Consider the following 26,041-nt stretch of genomic DNA (forward strand, 5'->3'; position numbering starts at 1 on the left):
CCCATGTCCTCCATGCTATTTGTTATGCTCCACAAATAAGTGAAACCATATGATAATTGACTCTCTCTGCTTGACTTATTTCACTCAGCATAATCTCTTCCAGTCCCGTCCATGTTGCTACAAAAGTTGGGTATTCATCCTTTCTGCTGGAGGCATAATACTCCATAGTGTATATGGACCACATCTTCCTTATCCATGCGTCCGTTGAAGGGCATCTTGGTTCTTTCCACAGTTGGCAACCGTGACCATTGCTGCTATAAACATTGGGGTACAGATGGTCCTTCTTTTCACTACATCTGTATCTTTGGGGTAAATTCCCAGCAGTGCAATTGCAGGGTCATAGAGAAGCTCTATTTTTAATTTCTTGAGGAATCTCCACACTGTTCTCCAAAGAGGCTGCACCAACTTGCATTCCCACCAACAGTGTAAGAGGGTTCCCCTTTCTCCACATCCTCTCCAACACATGTTGTTTCCTGTCTTGCTAATTTTGGCCATTCTAACTGGTGTAAGGTGGTATCTCAATGTGGTTTTAATTTGAATCTCCCTGATGTCTAGTGATGATGAACATTTTTTCATGTGTCTGATAGCCATTTGTATGTCTTCGTTGGAGAAGTGTCTGTTCATATCTTCTGCCCATTTTTTGATATGATTATCTGTTTTGTGTGTGTTGAGTTTGAGGAGTTCTTTATAGATCCTGGATATCAATCTTTTGTCTGTACTGTCATTTGCAAATAGCTTCTCCCATTCCATGGGTTGCCTCTTTGTTTTCTTGACTGTTTCCTTTGCTGTGCAGAAGCTTTTGATTTTGATGAAGTCCCAAAAGTTCATTTTCGCTTTTGTTTCCTTTGCCTTTGGAGACATATCTTGAAAGAAGTTGCTGTGGCTGATATCGAAGAGATTACTGCCTATGTTCTCCTCTAGGATTCTGATGGATTCCTGTCTCATGTTGAGGTCTTTTATCCATTTTGAGTTTATCTTTGTGTACAGTGTAAAAGAATGGTCGAGTTTCATTCTTCTACATATAGCTGCCCAGTTTTCCCAGCACCATTTATTGAAGAGACTGTCTTTTTTCCACAGTATATTTTTTCCTGTGTTGTCGAAGATTAACTGACCATAGAGTTGAGGGTCCATATCTGGGCTCTCTACTCTGTTCCACTGGTCTATGTGTCTGTTTTTATGCCAGTACCATGGTGTCTTGGTGATCACAGCTTTGTAGTAAAGCTTGAAATCAGGTAACGTGATGCCTCCAGTTTTATTTTTGTTTTTCAACATTTCCTTAGCGATTTGGGGTCTCTTCTGGTTCCATACAAATTTTTGGATTATTTGCTCCAGCTCTTTGAAGAATACCAGTGGAATTTTGATTGGAATGGCATTAAAAGTATAGATTGCTCTAGGCAGTATAGACATTTTAACAATGTTTATTCTTCCAATCCAAGAGCAGGAATGGTCTTCCATCTTTTTGTGTCTTCTTCAATTTCTTTCATGAAGCCAAGCATTTCTTGTAGGTGGTGGGTTGGCCCAGCAGGAGTCTTTCTGCCAAAGGTCATAGAATCTTCTATGAGATGACTGACACTAAGGAAAAGAACATGGATTTTACCCAATCATAAAGCCCTAGTGGTTAGAAGGAGTCACAACTCTAAATACAAGTATTGGCTCTTAACAAAAGCCATCCCAAGCCCAGCCCAGCCACATGGGTACATCTCTGGGACCTAACGAAGAGCAAGGTTATAAGTAGAAACTGAAAGAGGTGCTTCCCTCAACCTACAAATGGGGTACAAGCAACAACGTGCCCTGTCTCAGTCAGCATGGAACACAAGGGGAAAAGACAACGTCATTTCCACAATGAACCAGAGGATTATCAGCAGAGGAGCAAAGGATGCAGCGCCCAGAGACGCTACTGTGCCTGATGAGTGAAGCCGAACACACCCAGCCTCACTGGCAAGGACTCCACACACAGAGGAGTTGCAGTGGCACCCAGGGACCAACAGGGAGGCAGCCACTGTCTGCCTGGCAAAGTGGGAAGGAGACTGATACTCAGCCAAACAAGAGCTGAGTAACAGCGATGTCTAGCTGGAGTGGATGAGCAATTGCGACACATCCTTATGGGACGAAGACAACAAAAGCCCTACATGTGATGCAATAAAGCAGCAAACTAGGATGGCTTGTGTTATGACCCCTGTCGTACCTCTAAGTGATATGGGGTGACCCAGACTGGACAAATCCAGAAGGTACAATTGATGTTGTAGATTACGTGAACACTTTCACCCTGGAGCCCCAAGATCCAAGATTCATGGTACCCTCTGGAGTTGTGCAGTGTGAACTGTGGATCACGAGCCTGGGAAAATTCTGAGCGCATTTGTTCTACAACCCAGAATATCTGTGATATTAGCTGTGTAGACAGGACGTTAAGACAGGCAGAGAACTAGGTAGAATAAAAAGCTCTCCCTGGTTTCTCTGGTTCATTGCTTATTATCAGGGTCCTGATTTAGTCTGAAAAATGTTGTCCCCTTCAGTACTTTCACATAAAGTTTCTTTCACATAAAAATGTTTTCAGCAAATACATACGAGGATGCAATCCTCTGATATTTCCTTGAAGTTCAGGTGAACTGATTTACATCATTTTCATGATATCTTCAGCTTCAGTTAATGGAAGATCATTTTTCATTAGCGTTTAGTATTAAAATATGCTAATTATAGTATATATGTAATTTATAGGGTAATTTAAATTTTGTCAGACATTAGGATCACTTTACAGATTCTGAAAGCTTGTATCAGATTCCCAGATTCCTGTAATGTCAATTTGGCAGTGATATTCTAGAAATCATTATTTTAATGGTAGCATTACCCATTTTTAGATATATTAAACTGATTCAACCCCTTGTTTTAAAAATATTTATACTTTTTCTTATAATTTTATAATTATTTTATTTAAAGAGTTTCCTGAAAATGATTACATTTGATTTCACGGGGTAAAATGGTATAAATCCAACAGTGCATGTACTTAAATAAAGCAAAATAGGACACATTTTTCTAAAAAGAACAAAATTTCCTGAAAAATTCTTCATATACATCTTTTGGTCTTTCATTCAAAGCATTAGCCTTTAAATTTTTTTTTATTCTAGAGGGGGAAAAATAACCTTTTTGTTTTGGTTGTCTTTTGATTGTTAAAAGCCTTGACCTACTTTTTAAAGATTGCAAGAAATACTGCAATATTATCTCTTTGTTTTTTTTTTTTTTTAATTAGCAATGGTCTAGGATTTCAATGCATCCATTTTTGGTGTTGTTGCCATAAGAAGAGATGCATTTGCTTAAGATTACATTAACTATTGGATTCTGCTGTGTCTCTCAAGGAGGCAGGACACACAGTGTGAATGATACTCATTTTTTTGCAGCCAGGCAAGATGCACAGGGTGTGTGGAGGGCAGACATACCATTTTCCCTGAGTGTCTTCACATTTTTATCCTCTAAATATATTTTCGCCATCATGTCAAAGGCAGTAAAAGATGACTGAGCATAACTTACTGGAAAATTTTGTGCTTTAAATGAGCTAAAACTTGTAACCATCTTTTTGCCATGTTAGAGGAGAGAAATATTTTTTAAGGATAGAAGTCAAGGTTTAGAGCACAATATTTCAGTATTGCTGAGTAGAATTTAAAATGACATGCCCCTCATTTCTCACTGCCAAACACGCAAAGCTTTATCTCTAGCTGTTCAGCTGCCCTAATCTTGTTTGCTTCCCCATTTAGTTTTGTAATCTCTGCAAAAAAAAAAAAAAAAAAAAAAAAAAAAAGGAAAAAAAAAAGGCTGTATTTAACAGAATTTTTTTAGTTTTGGAAGATCATGATTCACTTTGAAGTTAGATTTTTATACATTTATATAAATACAGCTGGGTTTTGTTTTTGTTTTTTGTGGGTTTTTTTAGGGAAAAATCTGAAGTCAGAATGCTCAGGGTTTTTTTCAAAAAGAGGAAAGGAGGGGAAATAAATAATACTTAACTATGACAATTTCAGTCTTGGGGACAGAAACTGAAATGGAATACTATTATGTCATGGTTGATTCTATATGGCTATTACTGTACCACAGGTTCCTCAAAAAAAAAATATCTCTACCGATGCCCTATCTATCTATCTATCTATCTAAACATTACCTGGGCAGCCTGGCCTAAAATGTAGGTGTTTTTCACGGTCTATGGAGAATAGCATAGTTCCCCCATATTTATTCAAATAGATGGAGGATGGTCATGAATTCTGTTTGGGGGATGTTAAATTTGACTTGCCCGTGAAGCATAAAAGTAAAGCTACTAAGTAGGTAGCTGGATAGAGGGGTCTGGACTTCAGGGAGGAAGTTGATGTTTGAAATAGTTTTTTTTGTCATTTGCTTATAGAACAAATGCCATAGCACTGGGTGAGGTCACTGAATGGGAGTGTTTAGAAAGAGGAATGAAGGGGACCTAGGCCAGAGCTCTGGGAGACACAGAGCTAAATTCCAACATTTAGGAATCCCGCAGAGGGAGAAGAGATTGAGGGAGTGTGGTCTGTTGTAAGACACATGAACCAAGTATTTCAAGGAGAAACAGTGCTGAAAATTCAAAAATAGACTGACAGTTCAGACACTGGAAGTTCTTCAGTGACCCTGACAAGGGCCAGCTCAGCAGAATGGGTGAAGGGAAGCCCCGGCTGGGTGTGGTTAAGGAGAGAGGTGTCTGAGAAAGAAGAGAACGGGGTCTACTCCTTCAGGAATCTCAGCTGTGAAAGGGGCAGATATGGCACAGCTGCTGGAAGGCATGGAGCATCCAAGGAGAGATGTTGAAAGCTGGGGGCTGGTAGAGCGTGTTGAGATCCCGGCAGGAAGAGGTTGACAATGCATATGGAAGGGAAGAATGGGTGATCTGGCCTTTGCTCAGAGTAGAGACACTTTAATCCATGCCAACCAGAAAGGAGTCTGAGAGAAAAGTCTAACTTGTTTAAAATACAAGTATATAGAAAAAAGACTAAAAGGTAAAACACCAGAATGTTAATCGTGGTTATCTCTTGGCGATGGAGCTATAGGTGATTTTTGTTGCTTTCACCTTTTGACATTTTTCAATTTTTTAAACAAAGAATGTAGTTTATTTTTATATTTGGGGAAAAAAATGAATGTAACCAAGATAATCACACGCTTTCGAGTGACCCTTCTTGCCATCATTCTTCAACCAGGCAAACTACGCAAAACTCCCTGGCCGTGTGTGTTCGTAACCAGATTAATTTTCTATAATGGCAGTTTCCCTATGGATGCTTACTGTGGCATTGGTAATTCTGCCTATGGAAGGAATCAGTCTCTCCATCTTTGCCACAGAAGTCTCCTTATAGAAACTGGCTCTTCTCTACTCTCCTGTTTATAAGCTGAGAGTGAGGAGAAGAAAGAGGTAAGAAGCCCTTGGACAACAGACATCAGATATTCTGGTAAACTAAGATGTTGGTCTTATTTCAACATCTAAAAACAGGTCACTCTATCTAAAAGAATAGCACAGAAAAGTCACATTTACAGCAGAAAGAGAGAAGATTTCCCACTGGGAACATTTTTCATCAGCTTCCAGATATCTGATTCTTTCTTAAGAGCACACAGGCTCCCTCTCCCCTGCCCAGAACCACCTAACAGAGAGTACCAGGTAGTATGTGTTACTTAAAGCTTGCTGATTGTCTTAATAAAATTAGTCCTTTCGATAGGTGAGACTGTGCCTTTTGTCCAACTCATAAAGGAGTTTCTTTTTCTAAAAAAAAGATTTTATTTATTTTTTTTTTAAAGATTTTATTTATTTATTTGACAGAGAGAAATCACAAGTAGGCAGAGAGGCAGGCAGAGAGAGAGGAAGGGAAGCAGGCTCCCTGCTGAGCAGAAAGCCCGATGCGGGGCTCGAACCCAGGACCTGGGATCATGACCTGAGCCGAAGGCAGCGGCTTAACCCACTGAGCCACCCAGGTGCCCCAAGATTTTATTTATTTGAGAAAGAGCAAATGAGAGAGAGAGAGAGAAGACAAGCAAAGGAGGGGGGCAGAGGGAGAAGGAGAAGCAGACTCCCCGCTGAGCAGGGAGCCTGACTGACATGGGGGCTCGATCCCAGGATCCTGGGATCATGACCTGAGCTGAATGCAGACACTTAACCCACTGAGCCATCCAGGCACCCCATATAGTTTCTCTTGATGCGGTTGCTTTGTAGTTTTAAATCAAAATCTATACTAGAGCATAAACTATGTTTTCTTTCATTCTGTTTTTTTTTTTTTTTTAAGATTTTATATATTTATTTGACAGACAGAAATCACAAGTAGGCAAAGAGGCAGGCAGAGAGAGGGTGGGGGAAGCAGGCTCCCTGCTGAGCAGATAGCCTGATGCGGGGCTCGATCCCAGGACCCTGAGATCATGACCTGAGTTGAAGGCAGAGGCTTAACCCACTGAGCCACCCAGGCGCCCCTCATTCTGTTTTTTGAATGAAAAGGTAACACATGCATATTGAAGTAGTGCAAAAGAACCATCAGGAAAAATAGTCTCCTTACTTATGCCCAAAGGCAACCAATATGTCCAGTGTTTTGTGTGTCTTTCTAGAAACCTATTTATGTTCAAGCAACTAACTACAGCACTAATGGAAAATTTAACAAGGCTCTTAAACATCATTTTAACATGCTTTATCACTTAAAACATCAAGGATGCCTATAATGTTAGAAGCCATTGAAAAATAGTAGTCAGCGTTAATATCTTTCTAAAATTAAAGTGTGAGCGATTGGAGAAAAGATTCATTTTCTCAAAACTTGATCCCCCATACCTCTTTAATGGACACATTAATTATATTAAATGATATGCCTCATGTGTTCTGCAACTAGCTTATGAGTTTTAATGTAATACTAAGCACTTCATGGTTTAGTTTTTAAAAAAATAGTTTCATTCTCAGTCATCAAGCATATATTAATCTTTAATATATTTATTTATTTTTAAAAACTATCTATCTTTGACCCACTGATCACTGGTAATATCTGCCATCCCTGTCTTCTAGACCTTTCTTTTTGCCCAGATCTCTTGCCTAACAGAGGGTCCCCAAGCTACGGCTTACAGGCCAAACTGGCCTGCCTCCTAGTTTGTAAATGAAATTTTATTAGAACAGAGTCATGTCTATTTGCTCATGTATTATCCCTATGGCTGTTTTCACACTGTAATAAGGTTGAGTAGTTGTGACACAGGTCAGATGGCCTTCAAAGATGAAAATATTTATTTATCTGGGTTTTTTTTTACAGAGAAAATTTGCCAATCCCTATTCTAGAGTATGGAATCTCGGTCACGGTAATGAATGGGCAAATGGCATTAGAGAAAAGAAAAATCAAGGAGTGATTTTTAAACGTGTCAATAATGAAATTATAATGGTACAGAGTATCATATTACAACATGCTAATTATAGACAGTATCTTTGGGTGTCCATTTATTTCATATGCTTCCATCCCCGGGCAAAGTAGTAGAGAGGTTTAGAATAGTAGGGAGAAAATAGTAGGGATATTTAGTGCAGAGATTTGGAATAAATTAAGGAAGATGTCAGTATAGATTTTCATCTGCTTTCACATATCATTTTTCCAACTTTGTCCTTCTAGCATTGCCACAGATTTTGTGAACAAGTGTGTATCTGTACAGTCCAGATGAAAGCACATCTTTACAAAATTATATGTGAGAGAGGAAGAGCTCTGTGAATGAAAAAGACAATTAGAAATGTCTTGGAGGCTGGGTGACTCTGACATCTGTCACTGCAGTCATGGCCAGAGTTGGCCTGCTGATCTGGCTGGCCGGCCTGGTGTGTGCTCCCTTCCCCACCATCGTTTCACAACTACATACTTGGCCAAAGGGGCACAAGTGCACGTAAATACAACTGGTCTTCTAGGGCGTCCCAGCGAGAGCCTACACTCCCATGGTACCTCCAGTTGTGACTTAGGTACTGGAATTTTAAAGATGGATAAGGAAACTAAAAAAAAGCCACTGATTTTATGTTTGATGGAGGATTTCAACACTACCCCCGGTGGCTTCTGCCTTACCTTAGAAGACAGAGCTTGATATTTACAAGAGTATATTTTACCAAAGTAAAAGCAAATAAAGCTGTCGCATGACAATAGTACAACTGTAGAGGCAGGATAAAAACTTAACATCGGGCAGCAATAGTTTCTTTTTTCCGTGAGCAGAACTGAAACGCAAGTGAAGCCATAATAAGCACCCTCGGGGTATGTGTGACCTTTGACAACGCAGAGAGAAAATATTTATAGTCTGAAACTATGTCTCTCCAGTATGACAGAGTAAATGAGAAATATAATCTGTTTAACAAGCTGTACTTTTCACAAAAGGACAAAAATCTTAGGGAAGGATTCTGACTTTGCTTTTTCCAAGTCTTTCAGAAGTAAAATATTTAATAAAGTGACAAGAATGGAAACCAGTTCTATAAAATGAAGCCCAAAAGAAAATGTTAGAAGCGTAAAATTATCTTGAAGTATATGTATATATGTGTATCTGTGTATGTTTATGTATATATATATATGTGTGTGTGTATGTGTATCTGTGTGTATGTGTATATATATATATATATATGTGTGTGTGTGTGTGTGTGTGTATACATACACACACACACGCACACACACACCCCTTTTCTCTGATCATTCCAATTGTTTATAACCAGAGGAAAAAACAATAAAATTTCTTTGGCTCCACAGTCAATGAACATTTAGTAAAACAAACTATTCACTCCTTTATCCAAGAAACATTTTGAGAACCTACCATTTGCAAGAATCTGGCCTAGGAGTAAGGGGTAGATCAGTCAACAGGTCAAAAAACAAAAAACCAAACCAAAACAAAACCTAGTGGGGCGCTTACATTATCGAAGGGAAAACTTAGACAAAGAATAAAATAAATCAATAATGAGGTAGCATGTTAGATGGCAGTGTGCACTGGAGTAAGTATAGAGAAAGGGAAGGAGGATTTCAAGTCCTGGCAGGGGTCGGGGAGTGGGTCTACAGGTGGGGGCAGAGTCTGGAGGCCTCTGAGGCAGGAGTGTGCCAGGTGTTGGAAGCCCTGCCAGGAGGGGAGCAGGGGGACAGTGTTAGGAGACAAGGTCTGACATAGCGGGGTAGGGTTGGGTGGGTTTACATGGGACCTTTCTCTGGGTGACATGGGACCATTAGAGGGCACTGACCAGGGAGTCACCTATCTGACGTTCTAAAAGTCACTGTCACTATTTGTAATAATCCAAGTAAAGAATAGTGGGGGCTTGATCTTCAAGGAATAGGAGTAGAGCTTTTACCTCAGAAATAGACATTTGAGGTCTGATTGAATACCTCTCTGTTGAGGCATTAGAAGGAGAGCAGAATAGTTTAGTTGTAAGAAATAACACCACCACCACCTCTGCCCCGTATCAAATCAGCAGCCCCGGGCAACCTTTCTAAGCTGTTCTTACATGTTTTCTGTAGCTTTCATGACCTCCGATTTGTTTTTTCCCTGCCTTTCTTACTGTTCCCAACCTCCTCAATGGGCCATCCTCTCCTCACTGGAGATGGAGAGAAACGGAGCCCCAACAAAGTTTAAGGAGAAGAAAACAAAGTAATCTGGTGATGGCGTGGATATAGGAGGTGAGAGGGAGGCAGATCTCTGGCATGCGCAGCCAATCAGATGGGGGGTCTGTCAGTGAGACAAGAAACCCCGGAGAAGTTCTAGGCTTCCTTACAGAAGTCCATGCTTTGCTTTCTGGACATTTGGAATTTGAATGCATGGAAGAGGTCTGTGTTTCTCAACAATCATGCCCTCTCCAACCTAGTTTCCTCAGCCTCCAGCCTCTCCCACACTAGCGTTCTGCATTCTGGCTGCGACAGACCGTCACTCTCGTGGGGCACCTGCCTACAGTGCCCATTCCCACGTGCTGCTGCCACAGACTTGACCACCCACCAGTGACCACTGCACCTACAAACACTCTTCCTCAGCTCACGGAATCCTGCTTCTACTCAAATACTGAGACTGAGTGCCAGACCTGCGGAGCCCCATTCCCCGTTCCCCAGAAGGGAATTATTGCCTCCTTGCTATTTCTCTAATATTTGATTTTTACTTCAGTTTTGGCACTTAACCATATGCCTTGTGTTGTTTTAAATGTTTTTATAGCTCACACTTGACTGAAACTCATTGAATGTAGGGTCTGTATTCCTTTTCACCTACAGTAACCCTGCAACACTTAGGACAATGCCCGGCCCATAGCAGGGTCTCAATAAATACAGGTTGGACTGAATCGCACAGTTAGGTTTTTATTAAAATGACACTGATGTAAGAAGATTCTAAAGGAAATGTGCTTCTGAAATCAATAGCTATCCCTTTCTATAAGCATGTTTTTTTGTTTTAAAGATTTTATTTATTTATTTGACAGACAGAGATCACAAGTAGGCAGAGGCAGGCAGAGAGAGAGGAAGGGAAGCAGGCTTCCTGCTGAGCAGAGAGCCCAATGCAGGGCTTGATCCCAGGACCCTGGGACCATGACCTGAGCAGAAGGCAGAGGCTTTAACCCACTGAGCCACCCAGGCGCCCCTAAGCATGTTTTTTTTGAACTATCAAAAAATTTTTGCCTAACAATGCTACTGTCAGGTATTTAGTATGTAGTTAAATCTAACAAATCAGGGGTGCCTGGGTGGCTCAGTGGGTTAAAGCCTCTGCCTTCGGCTCGGGTCATGATCCCAGGGTCCTGGGATCGAGCCCCGCATCGGGCTCTCTGCTCAGCGGGGAGCCTGCTTCCTCCTCTCTCTCTGCCTGCCTCTCTGCCTCCTTGTGATTTCTGTCTGTCAAATAAATAAATAAATCTTTAAAAAAAAAATCTAACAAATCATGGGGTGCATTTTTTTAAAATTTGATACCAAAAAAATGAAAGTTGACCAGAACAATAGCAGTGATGATTAATTAAATACCCACTAGTGTATAAAATTATAGAAACATTTAGATGTTCTTTTAAAAATCTAGGTATACATCCTCATTTTAAGAAATAGTTAATATTGGGGCATCTTGATGGCTCAGTCATCTAAGTGTCTGACTTCAGCTCAGGTCATGATCCCAGGGTCCTGGGATCAAGTCCCAAGTCTGGCTCCCTGCTGAGTGGAGAGCCTGCTTCTCCCTCTCCCTCTGACCCTCCCCTTCCACTTATGCTCCCTCTCTTGCTCTCTCTCAAATAAAGGAATAATTTTTTTTAAAAGAAATACCCAATATTATACTAGGAAAAATTAAAAGCTTTTATTTACACAAACTCCAAAGAATTCAGTTTGTTTCAGACAAACATGGATATCATATTAAGGTAGTGACATAGATTGAACTAGACATCTTTCTTTGACAAATAATCATTTATCCTCTCATTTATTCCATCTACTTCTATTATTATCTACTATCTCCCAGCTACTGTTTAGGTGCTTACGATATATTAGTGACCGAAAGAGACATGTAAGGTGTAAAATATTTTCACAGTTGCCAATTCTTTTAAAATTTTTGTTCATAGAATATAATTCAGTTTTTCTTAATCATTCATTACAACTTTAATAGCTTTCAAAGTATTTAACTTACAGAGAAAGCTCTTATACACTAATTGCATGCACCTGAATTAACTGTGAATAACATGTTTTTGTTTGTTTGTTTTTTGTTTTTTTGTTTTTTTTGTGGGTTTTTTTTTTGGTGAGTAAAGCGATAGAAGTTTATTAAGTAAAGATACAGAAAAAGCTCTCAAGAGTGACAGGGGTCCCGACAGGGCTGCCAACAAGGGCCTTTAGTTGTTGGTCTTTTGTAGAAAGCTAACCAAGGAAACTTATAACATTTACATCCCTATTGATAGCACCTTCAGTGGCTTACTTCCTTTTCAGGGTCTGGTTATTCTTTGTTGGCCACAACTGATTACCAAAGACATCCACCCCACACGACCCACCCTGCACCCATGTGAGCAAATATAGTTTTGTCCATTAATTGAGTAGAATTTGAGGCAAAAACCAGTGCTACTGGATTTTAGCACATTCTTCTTCAAAAATGAATCTGTGCAAACATATCAGGCCTAGCTCAACTTATCTTAACTTTTTTGCTTATACGTGTATTGTTAACTGTTCCATCAGGATGTGTGTGCTCTGTGTGGTCACAGACCTTATCTGTTTTTTTCCTAGCTTTAGCCGAGCTCCAAATTGTCTGAGACATATTGGATGCTGCAGAAATGTAAATATTTGTTGAATGAATGAATGCAATAATAGATGTTGAAACATGTATAATTTAAGGCTCTGCTTGGGGTTTGGTGTGTGTGTGTGTGTGTGTGTGTGTGTGTGTGTGAGAGAGAGAGAGAGAGAGAGAGATTTGGGGGGAAAAGCCTTACAAACCAGAACAGGAATGGAGATGTCATATCAATCACCTGGTTCATTGTGTTTTGATACAAGGTTGGACATGTCACAGGCTTGCTGACCTCACTTTTCATAATTCTTAAAATGAAAGGAAATCGGACTGTTAGATATTTAACTGTTCTTTTCGCTCTTATGCCCTTTGATCTTATGTACTGTTAACTGAGTTGCTTTTTCTATGTTAAGCTAATTTTAAAGCTGAACAAGGATATAATTGACTCAACTAGTCATATATCAATGCCGCATAAAAGAGTACAAAAGTGAGTCACTCACTATTGCTATTTTGTTATGACAGCTGGAACTATTTTCGTGTGTGTGTGTGTGTGTGTGTGTGTATGTGTTTGTTTTTCTGCCTTGTTGTCTCCATACTGTGTAAGGCCCAACCAAGTGACAGCAGTGCTGACCGTGCTTTCCAGAGCAGCCCATCGTGATAGCCTTGTCTAACAGGAACTGACAGTGCAGGCATACAGATAGGGCAGAAGTATGGAGGGGCAAGTCCAGTGGCCACGGGGGTTCTTCTCCAGTTTAACGGACCTGGTAGAGAGCAGCGCTCGGTTCTGATCAGCAAGAGGTGAGAGGGAGGTTTGTAGGAACCCAGATGTGCTAGACAGCTGTGTAGCTTCTCGCCATGAACCGAACTAAACTTCAGCTCTGTTCTGTAAAGTCAGCCTAAGACACTGCTCAACACTGCTCAAAACACTGCTATGAGAATAGGGAGGAGGGGAAAAAGAAGAGTTTGCTTATTTCCCTGTCATCTGACAGAATGCCTAATTCCTGCTGAGCTACTACCCTCCGGGTATACATAGGATTTAATAATAAATACGGTGAAATCCTTCACAAGACCCGGGCCCAAATTCTTCCCATTTCTTGCTCGGTTTGAGCTGAGCCCAGTGCCACGTTTTTACAATTCATGTTTGTTGAAGGCAGGAGGGTATCTGTGGAATGAGAAGAGGATGGAGACAGCTAAATATAAAGTTAGTATAAATATACATTTAAGGGGCACCTGGGTGGCTCAGATAGTTAAGTGTCCTTCTTCGGCTCAGGTCATGATTCTGGGGTCCTAGGATCAAGACCCTCATCGGGCTCTCTGCTCCGCAGGGAGCCTGCTTCTCCCTCTCCCTCTACTGCTCCCCCTGCTTGTGCTCTCTCTCTCTCAAATAAATAAATAAAATCTTTAAATATATATATATATATATATATATATATATATATATATATAAATTTAAAATATAATTAAATCTAAATTAAAAGTAAATATTAAATGTAAATATAAATATAGATGAGGCTTGAACCCATGACCATAAAAATAATGGTTAAAATTTATTAACCATAGCAGGTGCTGAATGAATCACTTTACATACATTATGTAACTTCACCCCATAACAGCCTTATGAAATAGACTTGCATTATTCCCATCTTATGTCTGAGAAAGCGGAGTAAGTTACATGCCCAAGGTTATATGGCTAATAAGTGACAAAACCATAACTGAAATAATAGTAGCTCTTATGTATTAGACATTTTCATATGCCCATTCCAAATAAGCAGTTTCCATGAAATAATCTATTTTATTTATCCTCACAAACTCTTTTGGTGTTTACTCTGAGCATTCTGATTCTAGAGCCCTTGCTCCTGGTGTTACTTTGGTATCATGAATACCACAATCCAAACCAAGGCAACTTTGTTTCAGAATAACTTTTGATTTTCCATCAACTTCAGAAATAACTTTTGATTTTCCATCAACTATCTCAGAATTCAATTCCATGTCTAATAATTTACCAGTCAATCCATAATCTACCCTGACTTTATACCCATTATCGCTACTGGCCCAATCATGCCCTGAATCCGTCAGCCTCTCTACCCTTGAGTTGAAGAGAAATCTTAATAGAGGAGTCATGTTCTAGAGTAGAGCCAAGCCAACTCCACAATTACCCTGATAAAGTCTTTATAAGTGACAAACAAAGCAAAACCACGAGTTTTTCAGACTCACAGAAAATGGTTCCTCATTTTCTCTTTGTAATGAAGCAATTGTCCATCTTCTGGGTAATACACCTAATCAATACACAGAACTATCAAGCCCATTAGGTTGACAAATTATAGAATTCCAGGTCTGGAAGAGTCAACAGAGATTATATGATTCAGCTATTTTAACACCTCAGTCTAGGTAAGATTATTAGCTTTCAGTATTTTCTGGTGATAACATGTCTTTTTAGGAAATGATAGTAATGGATTTATCTTCCCAAATCAAAATAGAAAAGCCTAAAAATTTATGTGTTCAGTACAATTTCACTATCCTAATATCTCATGAGATCTCATTTTCAGTGTTCTTTTTATTGAATTTCAAAAGTTCTTGAAATATTAAACATATTAATCCTTTGTCCATCATACACACTGCAAGTTTTTTTATTTTCCTTATAACTTAGGTTTTTATTATACTCATTTATTAAAATTGTTATCTTGCCAAATCTGTCCCATATTTTTATTCTCTTTTCTATCTTATCATACTTACAAATTCCATTCCTACCCCATTATTATTATTATACAACTCTTCTGTATCTTCTCCTAGAACTTTTATGAGTGTTTTTTTAAATCTGTAAGTTTGTTAATACACTTGGGCTTTATTTTTACATAAGGTACATGATTCCCAAATTTTTAACTAGCTGTTCCAGCACAATTTCTTGAATTTTTTCTTTCTCTACTAATTTGAAATGCCACATTTATAATATGTTCTTAGAATGTATGACCCTAAATTATAAGATATTTACTACTAGAATTCTAACTTTTCTTGGCTGTCCTAAGTGTGATGATGTTTAGTTGATAATGTTTGTTTTTAGAGTACAATAAAATGACTTTTTTCCTTGACTAGAATATGCTACTCCACTCTGTTCTTTCCAGGCTCCCCCTCTTGATTAAAATGTTTCTTTAACTTCCCATTATGGCTGGAGTCCAGGCTCACTGGGCACCAGGGTCCCTCTCACTGTTTCAGTGACAGGGCCCTTCCTGGGCATGTCCTATAGCCTGTCTTCAGGCCTCCACACGTGCTTCTCCCTCTTTTCCCAACAGATAACACCCTGACAACCTCTCCACACTTGGGTACATACATACCAAAGCTAAATTTCATATTTTCCATTAAAACTGTGAATCACAGGGGGCACCTGGGTGGCTCAATCAGTTAAGCAACCGACTCTTGATTTCAGCTCAGGTCATGATCCCAGGGTTGTGAGATCAAACCCCGCATTAGGCTCCACACTGAACGTGGAACCTGCTGAAGATTCTCTCTCTCTCTCCCTTTCTGCTCCCACCACCCCATTCTCACTCTCTCTCTCTCTCAAAACAAAACCAAAAAGAACCTGTGAATCATGGAATTTAATTCTGTGGATATTGGTAAGAGGTTTGAAAAATGGTAGGTCAAGTAGGTTCTGGTGTCAGCTGACTTATTGAAAGGTTTGCCAGAAATCACGGGATATGAACTAAAAGGGAAGGACAAGGATTGGTTACATTAAGAGAGATTATGTTTTGCACACTGACTAGTTGGGTATTTCATTCTTCTGTATCCTTGATACCAGGCATAGAAAGATGAATAATTCTTGGTCTCTGCCCACAAGTTTCTCCTAGTCTGGTTAAAAATGGTAACATACCTAGTTAAAGGTGAAAGTTTCCCTGCTAGGGGTACATTCTCTCTCTTGAAAGTCCTGCAACAGCTTCAGAGAGGGTGAAACTTGAGCCTGACTTTGCATGATAAGTAGAACTTCGGAGACATGGAAGGAAACTAATTCCAGGCAAAGAAAATGGATGAATGAAGCACTGAATCTCAGAATAATTGGCATATTGGAGAATGTTCTGTACAGAGATGATGGTTGATGATGCTGGAAAAGCTCTTCGAGACAAGGCTGTGAAGAGACATGAATTCCATGCCAAGAAGTCTTTAAGTCATGCTGTAGAAAATGGGCAGTCCTTGGAGGCTTTCAATCATTACAATAACAACATCTTTTCTAAGTTTTTGGAAACTAATACCAGAAGCATCAAGGAGGAAGAATTCACAGGAGTGGATGGATTCACAGGAGTATTAGCCAGCCAAATATTGATCTCCCAATTCTTTACCACCTGCTTCTTGTAATTCTCCAGGAATAGTCTTTAGCTGCCAAATTAACCTATAAAAAACAGATGAAAAATTCAGGGTTCTTCACTTTAATTAAATGGATAATTAGACTTCTTTTTCTGTTTTCTCAAAAATAATATGAGTCTCTTTGGAAATAGGGGCATAAGTAAGATGATACCTATTGAATTCAGCAAATACTGAGACCAACTATGTAGAACTTCTGTGCCAGAAACTGTGTGGGGTATACTCTGACTTACTTTATTCAACTAATGTTCATTGAGAACCTACTATGTTTTAAATAATCTGCTTGTTCCCCAGATACAGTCACGGGGGGGAACCAAAGATACATAATAGTCTCATGTATCTTGGAATTTACAGTGTAGTAAGGGATTCAAATAGTAACTAAATTATCCATACCAATAAGGGCATATCTGTGAATGTTTATAAATGCCATAAAGATGGAGGAACCCAAGAATTGAAAATAAGAGTACAACTATCCTTATTAGATACAAGTCCTTTATCGGATACGTGATTTGCTAATATTTTCTCCAAGTCTGTGGCTTTCCTTTTGTTCTCTTAACAGTATCTTTTGTAGAGCAGAAGTTTTTAATTTTAATGAAGTCCAACTTATTGATTTTTTCTTTTATGGATGGTGGTTTTCGTGCTGTATCTAAAAATTCATTCCAAACCCAAGGTTATCAAGATATTCTCCTATGTTATCTTCTAGGAGTTTTATAATTTTGCATTTTACATTTAGGTCTGTGATCCATTTGGGTTAATTTTTGTTAAAGGGGTCTGGTTAGTGTCTAGATTTTTAAATTTTTGCATATGGATGTCCAGCTTTTCCAGCTCCATAGGTTGAAGAGATTTCCTCATCCCGGGGAACTTCTCAATCTAGTAAAGTGAGTAAGACCCATATACAAATGATTGGTTGAAGTGATCGAACTAAAATATTTGTTCTGAAGGTTGTATAGAATTATGCTGAGAAGCTTTAAAGAGGTGGCATTTGCGGTGAGCTGTGAAAAATGAATAAAGTTTCATCACACAGGTGGAGCTGAGGAGGAACTAATATAAATGAAGGACAAATCTTACTGTAATGTTGAGAAGAGTGTGGAAAGCAAAGGTGGCAGTGGGGTGGGAGGCCATAGTGGTAGTGGGATGCAATATGGTGGAGGTGATGGCGGTGAGAAATGGTTTGTTCTAGATAGAGTTTGTCAGTAGAGCTGATAAAATTTGTATATGGATTGCATGAAGGATATGAGAAAAAAGAAGATCCAAGGACCACTTGAACAATCAGAAGAGGGGAGTCACCGCCTACTGGGATGAGAATCATGGGGCAACAGCAGGTTTGGGGCTGCGTATTCAGGAGCATGGTTTGGGATGTCTTAAGCCTGCCCATTAGACTTCCAGCTGAAGTGTTGAGTAAGCATTTGGATGCTTAAGCCTGAAGATCAGCAGAGTTGTCAGTGTGTGGGTGGTAGTTAAAGCCGGAAGTGAATGTAGATAGAGAAGAAAAAAACTGCAAGGATTGAAGTTCCGGAGATCCCAAATGTAATCGAAAGATGAGGAGGAACCAGAAAATGATTCTCAGATGGAGATGCCAGTGAGGCAAGGAAAAGAATTAAGAGAGGTGTACAAGACACCAAAACAAGTGTATTTAAGAAGTTGGTCAGTGCTGCCAGTCTGTTAAATAAAATGGGGTCTTAGACTTACCCATTGGACTTAGCAGTGTGAGGCCATTAATATTCCTAACAGAAGCTGTTTCCATGCGTTGAGAGATGGCAGCCTGACTGAAACGAGTTTTCCTACTGGATGGAAAGAAATTAAGTATAGATAATTCTTATGAGGATTTTTGTTATAAAGCAAGGAAATAGAACAGTAGATGGGGGGAAAAATGGAAGTCAAGGAAGGGTGTTGTGCTTGTTTCTTTTGAGACTTTTGAGACAAGTACTATGGTAGCTGAGAGGAAAAATTGAAGGACGTTAGGATGAGAGAGGAACCAGTGGTGTCCTTGAGTAAGTGAAAGAAGGTAGATCCAGTGAACCAGAGGAAGGGCTGGCTGAGGGTAGAGGGGGGACAGATTATCAATAGTAACTTAATTCTTTTTCTTTTTTTTTTTAAGAGGGAGACAGAGCATAAGCAGGGGAGAGGGGTATATAGAGAGAGGGAGAAGCAGACTCCCCACTGAGCAGGGAGCCTCATGAAGGCCTCGATCCCCGACACTGGGATTATGACCTAAGCCAAAGGCAGACATTTAACTAACTGAGCCATCCAGGCATCCCAATAGTGACTTAATTTTAAAACAACCAGTGTTGACAGGAATGTGGAGAAAAAGGACACCTCGTGCACTGGCGGTGGGAATGCAAACTGGTGCAGTCACTGTAGAAGACAGTACGGAAGTTCCCCCCAAAACTAAAAATAGACCTACCATATAATCCAGTAATCACACTACTGGGTATTTACCCAAAGAATACAAAAATACTAATTCAAAGGGATACATGCACCCCCGTGTTTACTGTAGCATTATTTACAATAGCCAAAGTCTGGAAGCAGCCCAAGTGTCCATCAGTAGATGAGTGGATAAAGAAGATGTGGTATTATCCAGCCATTAAAAAGAATGAAGTCTTGCCATTGAGGACAAAATGGATGGAGCTAGAGAGTTTATATAATACTAAGTGAAGTAAGCCAATCAGAGAAAGACAAATAACACATGATTTCACTCATACATGGAATTTAAGAAACAAGACAAACAAAGGGAAAAAAGGCATAAACCAAAACAGACTCTTAAATATAGACAACAAACTGGTGGTGGTAGCCAGAGGCAGGTGAGTGGGGTGTGGCTGAATTAGGTGAAGGGGATTAAGAGCACTTTTATGGTGATGAACACTGAGTCCTATATGGAATTATTGAATCACTATATTATACGTCTGAAATGAATGCAACACCATATGTTAACTACACTGGAATTAAAGTTTTAAAAAAAAATAGTGACTTAATTCACCACTGGGAATCTTATGAATTCACATCTCTCTAACTCACCACTTTGTAACAGATTAAATCACAATGTGGAGGAAGCTTTAAAGCAAATTATATATGGGAGAGTTCTTGATAGAAATAATGAACTCTTTTCATCATCAGTGAAGGAAGTTTGACATGTTGTTTGCTGAGTAAGTGATATGGTTCTTATTATTCCTCACAGTCTACTTACTCCTTTTACTAATGGACAAATTGAAATGCTTGACAGTACAGTCGACCCTTGAGTAACACAGGTTTGAGCTGCATGGGTTTACTTGTATGCAGATTTTTTCGATAAATACAGTCTAACTCTAAGTATATTTCCTCTTTATGATTTTCTTAATAGCATTTTCTTTTCCTAGCTTACTTTACTATAAGAATACTATATATATAAAAAAAACAGAAAATATGTGTTAATCCGTTGTTTATGTTATCGGTAAGGCTTCTGGTCAACAGAAGGCTATTAGTAGTCAAGGTTTGAAGACTCAAAAGTTATAGCTGGGTTTTTGACTGCATGGGGGTTGGCACCTCTAACCCCATGTTGTTTCAAAAGTCTACTTATCTCCCAAAATAAACATTGAAGGTACAGTTTTGTTCAAAATACCAAGTAGATGATAATTTCCTGTCCAGAAAAGTTGAAACAAACCCTGGTGTTTATCTCAGCAACTTCTCCAGCCTTCATGTCAAATCAAGATCCTCTGGCTGTTGTCAGAAGTTGCTGAAATGTTTTTCCTTGAAAATAAACTTCCCGGTGCCTGAAACCAATTTCCTTCATCCATTTAACCATTTGAAAATCCACAGTGGAGTTGATTTTGCATTCCTCTTAAATTCTGCTGAATAATAATTTCTAATGTAACCATTGCTTAGCCACCAATGGCCTGACACGGTCTCAGACACCATTGGGAATCTTATGAATTCACATCTCTCTGACTCACCACTTTGTAACAGATTAAATCACAATGTGGAGGAAGCTTTAAAGCAAATTATATATGGGAGAGTTCTTGATAGAAATAATGAACTCTTTTCATCATCGGTGAAGGAAGTTTGACATGTTGTAATTTTCCTATAGAGAGGAGAAAACAGACCAAATATATTAGGCTATTTTCTGGGAAATGGTTAGCATTGAATTTAGGAAAATCAGCTTTATAGAAGTTTTGTAGTCTCATATGTATCTAAAACTTACCTCCACTGTGATCAGTAATAAGGTCTCAAGTCAGAAGGGGTTTCTCTCTTTATACTGCTCTACAGACATGAACGCATTCACACCAAGAAAAGTAACTTCAATAGATCACTAATGTCCAGTCTGAAGGATGTAGACGATTTGGCAACCCTAGAAGTTTTGGATGAGGTAAGAGACTCAGTTTAATTAAACCTAAACATTCTAGATTTTGTTTAATTTATAGAAGTGATATGCTCAGGAGGCTGTTGGAATATCTATAAGCTTTGCTTGTCTCTTGGCTTCCTGATTATCTCTCCTATCTTCACTTTGAATATGTGTAACTCAGATTTCCAGATCTCTTCAGCCTGATGTCCATCTTCCTTTCTTTCGTTCTCTTTCTTTCTCTTCCTTTCTTCCTTCCTTTCTTTCTTTCTTTCTTTTATTGTCAAATTACAAAGGTTTGGATTCCCACTAGCGTGAGTTGCTTATAAGTTATAGACCCTTCCTCCCCTGAATTCATTCTGGGAGTCTCAGAGGGATGATATACTGAGGTCAGAAAATGGTCTGCCTCCTACAATCTCCACAGAGCATTTTTTTCTATTTTCTCTTCTGCTCTATTTTCTCTTCTGCTATTTTCCCTGTATTTTCTCTTCTGCTACACTCTCAGTGGCTATACCCAGAGGCCTCTAGGAAACCCTGAGAGCCTGTCTCTCTTACGATGGCCATTGTCCCCCTCATGGGATCCCAAAGTCCCTATTCAGAATTCTGCTTGAAACTCCTCTTATCCCAGTGACCTCAGAACTATTTCAAGCATCTCTTGTGAAGGTACAAATACAAGCCAGTAAATTATAGTTTCAGTCTCCCTTCCCCTCATCTCCCTTTATTCTGGATAATCAGATCATTAGAGAAATAAATAGCTCCTTTTCAGTAACAGGTTAGGATCTCTATCCTGCCTGATCATCAGTGTTCTTTAAATACATCTAATAAATGCCTGAGATTTGCTTAGAAATTCAACAAATCAGGAGACATTTTCTGAACAGAGGTAGTCATTTGGTAAATTTAGGGTTGCTTAAACAACTCTACTTCCTCAAAATAATCTTTCTTGAGAACATCAAACATCTTGTAATCAAGTAGTGTTTGCAAGTAAAAGATTACCAGCACCTTTATAAATCTTTTCATACCAATTTCTCTAATGATGGGAGTTTCTAGGCTTGTGGATTATAAAGAAGACTTTGCTCATCATACTGATGACCTATATGTTAGACACGGGGCTTGTTTGTTTCTGTTGTCTGTGCTTTTGTTTTCTTCTCATTTTTGAGCTATGATCTGCTCTCCTCTTCTGTCACACTGTAAATGACACTATTAAAATTGATTTCATGTACTCACAGTTTATCAACTATGAAAGTTACTTTTCTGAACTTTTTGCTGTGTCTCATAAAGCCAAATGTCTCAGCAAAGGGCTAGGACGTTCTGCAGAACCACTAAGTAACCTTGATTTGCAATAAAGTCATGTTCTCTGTATCCTCCCCTTCCTTTTCTATTGGTCTTTCTCTTTATGTCGCCTTCTGCATTTACTTATTTTCTGGAAGGTTCTCTATACATAATACCCATGTAATATCTCACATGGCCTTTGGAAAACATGGAGAACAGTGCCATCCCTCTATGGCCCTCAAAACAGAAAATGTCTGTCAGGTGGAAAGATACTTGCTGACCCAGTGTTAGACTCCGTGTGTCTATTCCTTTCTCATCCTCAGTCCAAATTCCAGATGTTTAATTTATTACTGTCTATATTTTAAGTTGTAAGTGACCTTAAATGATTTTTAAGAAAAAAATTCTTTTTGTTTTATTTTAGAATACAGTCTCAGAACAACTTGAGAAGTGTTATTGCAGAGATCAGATTTATATGTATGTGGGAGATATACTCATTGCTCTGAACCCTTTTCAGAGTCTGGGTCTTTATTCCACAAAGGTATGTGGTCTGGTTTGCATTCTTCTACTTTGTACTAATAATCATACTATTCAGATTTTAAATTAATTTAGATGAGGCCGAAGATAATTTCATTCAGTGCCTTGAAAACACAAGTAGTTACTGCTAGAACAGAGAGATGGAAAAAATAGGTGAATCAATCTGGATGTGGTTCCTGGTCTTCCTTCCTCCAAAACTCTATAGCAGAAAGGTGACTACTTCCAGTCACTGGTAACTGGTCTGTACGATGCATCATAATGATAAACAGATACCTGCGAAAGTGCAGGGTATTATCTCCCTCTGAACCAAGTATGGGAGAGTCAAGAGTATAATTACATTGTCTCACAGGTAATATATACTTAGTGGCTATGAAACTTGTCATTATGAATTTAAAAATTCCTTTTGACATATTGGTTTTTAGTATCAGGTGGAGTGTGTTTTATGAATATGAGTATGTAATTATCCATTATTCAAGCCCTAATGGTTTAAATATAGAACAGTTTTCTGGAATTGAGTTAAGCTGTCTTTCATTTTTAATTGGACCTATTCTCTTTTAGCAATTTGTGTATTCTAGAAAATCAGTTAATATTATGATTAATAGCTTTTTTATATGTGAGAAGTAAATAATTCTCTCATTCTCTACCACCTTAAAATTTACAAGAATAATGGTAAATTAATGAGCCTTGAACTTAAGTTCCAGAAGTCTGGGCTTTCATTAAATTCCGTTATCAGTTAACTTGGTGATTTGGACAAGTCAAATGACAGACTATATGTCAAGTGATGTGAAAAGAAAAAAGTGGTGATCGTATGTCAGACAGGATTATATCCAGGGAATAGTCAACAAAATGATACCTGGTTGTCTTATTTATAGTATCTTTATTTAAAGAGATAATAGTATTTTGAAACATTAAGTTCTGCTTTCTAAGTGGTTATGCACTTTCAAGAGTCTCCTTTTAAATACTGCTACCAGAGTGATATATGCTATTATGTTACATCACATATCTGGGCTCTTTTATGTCAAGCTTTTATTTTATATAATTGTGCATATATGTGTGTATAGTACGTGTGTGGAGTGTGTGTCATGTTTTGGTGAAAATGTATTTTGACTTGTGTTTTGCTTTAAAAAATTGGCAGTTCTGCCTGTAAATAATCTAAGACTTAAACAAAAACAAAAAGGAAAGCCCCATAAAATGTGTTCTTTTTAACCTTTAGCATTCCAAACTATATATTGGAGCAAAAAGAACTGCCAATCCTCCTCACATTTTTGCAATGGCTGACTTAGGATACCAGTCAATGGTAACATACAGTTCAGATCAGGTAAGGAGAGTCTCACATCTTAGAAATTCCCCTCTTAGCTTCTCGTGTGTGAGCCACATCTTGTGAGGATAAAGTCTTCTCATGGTTTCCTTTTCTTATTGTGCAGTGCATTGTTATTTCTGGAGAAAGTGGTGCTGGAAAGACAGAAAGTGCTCATCTTTTGGTTCAACAGCTGACGGTTCTTGGAAAGGTACAATGTTTTCTCTATCCTAACAGAAATATTTGTTATATTTCAAAGCCTAATATAGCTGATTAGATTAATGTTCACTGATTCCCACATTAAATAAGGTACAGAAATTATAAAACACGCTTGCTATCTTCTGTGAGTTTAAAATATAACAAACAGTAGAAAAAGTGTATGCTCCGTTTTGAGGGTATTCTAACTTTTGTCACTCTTAGTAGGGAAGGCTTTATAAATGTGATTTTCTCCCTTTTTAGCCCAAGCACATTTACTGAATATTCTCTTTACTTTTTTCCTTTTGTTGCTTGCAGGTTCATATACAAAAATCAATTGTATTTATATATGTTATATACATTATAAACGTATATATAATACAAAAGTTAATTTGCAACAAATATATATATATATATCTCAGCAATAATCAACTCATTGAAAACTGAAATTTAGAAGTCTCATTTACAATAGCACCAAAAACTTAACTATTTAAGTCGAAGTCTTATAAAACATATATGGAATTTGTATGCTGAAAAGTAGAAAAAACTGATAAAAGAAATCATAGAATACCCCAATAAATGGAGAGATATACCATGTTTATGGATTAAAACACCCATATTATTATGCCACATCTTCACAAATTGATCTGTAGATTCAGTGCTGTTACAATAAAAATCCCAGCAGGAATTTTTTTTTTTGTAAAAATTGGCAAGCTGAGTTAAAAAATTATATGGAAATGCAAAGGAGATGTAATAATCAATTTTGAAAAAGAACAAGGTTGGAGGACCAATACTATCTGATTTTCAGACTTACTGTAAAGCTACAATAGTTATATTCAACATTAAAAGCATAATCCACAAAGGAAAAAATTATATTTCACCAAAATTAAGAACTTCTTCTGCTCTCTGAATGACATTTATAAGCAGATGAAACCACAAGGTACATCCTCAAAGAAACTATTTGCAAGTCACATATCTGATAAAATACCTGCATCCTTAAAGCATATATTGTAAAAAAAAAAAAAAAAATCTTAAAAACTCAATAATAAGAGATCAAATAACAAAAAAATGAACAGAGCATAAGAGCATATCAACTATTCTTAAATAATAAAATATATTAAAAAATAAACAGAGGATTTGAATATTACTTCACCAAAGACAATATGTAGATGGCAAATAAACAAATGAGATGTTCTTGGGGTGCCTGGGTGGCTCAGTGGGTTAAGCCTCTGCCTTTGGCTCAGCTCATGATCCCAGGGTCCTGGGATGGAGTCCCGCATCGGGCTCTCTACTAAGCAGGGAGCCTGCTTCCCCCCGCCCACGCCTGCCTCTGCCTACTTGTGATCTCTCTCTCTCTCTGTGTCAAATGAATAAATAAAATCTTAAAAAAAAAAAAAGAAAAGAAAACATGTTCAACATCAGTTGTCATTAGGGAAATGCAGATTAAAACACAGTGGGACATCACTACCCACCTATTAAAATGGTTACATTTTTGTTAAGTCTAACAGTACCAACAGCCAAGAAGGACGTGGAGTAGCTGGAACTGTCGTATGTGCTGGTGAAATGCAAAATAGTGCAGTCACTTTGGAAAACAGCTTGGAAGTTTTTTATAAAATTAAACCACACTTACTGTACAGCCCAGCAATCCTACTTACTTATCCACATAAAATGAAAACTCATGTTTACACAAACAAGTATCTATAGTGGCTTTATTTGTAATCTCCAGGAATGGATAAACAAACCGGTACATGTGTACAGTGTAATATTGCCCAGTAACAAAAAGGAGCAAAGAATGATACAAGGAATGAATCTCATTAGATGAGACTTGGATGAAGTTCAGATGCATTGTGCTTAGTCAAAGAAGTCAGATTTAGAAGATTACAGACTATATGATTCACTTTATATGTCATTCCTGAAAAGTTAAA

At 38.3% G+C, this 26,041-nt stretch overlaps 1 protein-coding gene across 6 annotated transcripts in view; it reads left to right on the plus strand.

Annotated features, from left to right (window-relative positions):
• Nucleotides 1–26,041, plus strand: part of MYO3A (myosin IIIA) — a 248,501-nt gene that overhangs the window by 89,885 nt on the left and 132,575 nt on the right. For all 6 annotated transcript variants that reach the window (XM_047743195.1, XM_047743199.1, XM_047743198.1 and 3 more), the window contains 4 exons: nt 20,749–20,848; nt 22,512–22,628; nt 23,838–23,942; nt 24,049–24,132. In XM_047743195.1, coding sequence (XP_047599151.1) covers nt 20,749–20,848; nt 22,512–22,628; nt 23,838–23,942; nt 24,049–24,132 — 406 coding nt within the window. The remainder of the gene's footprint in view (nt 1–20,748; nt 20,849–22,511; nt 22,629–23,837; nt 23,943–24,048; nt 24,133–26,041) is intronic.

The sequence above is a fragment of the Lutra lutra genome, chromosome 8 (genome assembly GCF_902655055.1).
Source record: "Lutra lutra chromosome 8, mLutLut1.2, whole genome shotgun sequence".
NCBI classification, from domain to species: domain Eukaryota; kingdom Metazoa; phylum Chordata; class Mammalia; order Carnivora; family Mustelidae; genus Lutra; species Lutra lutra.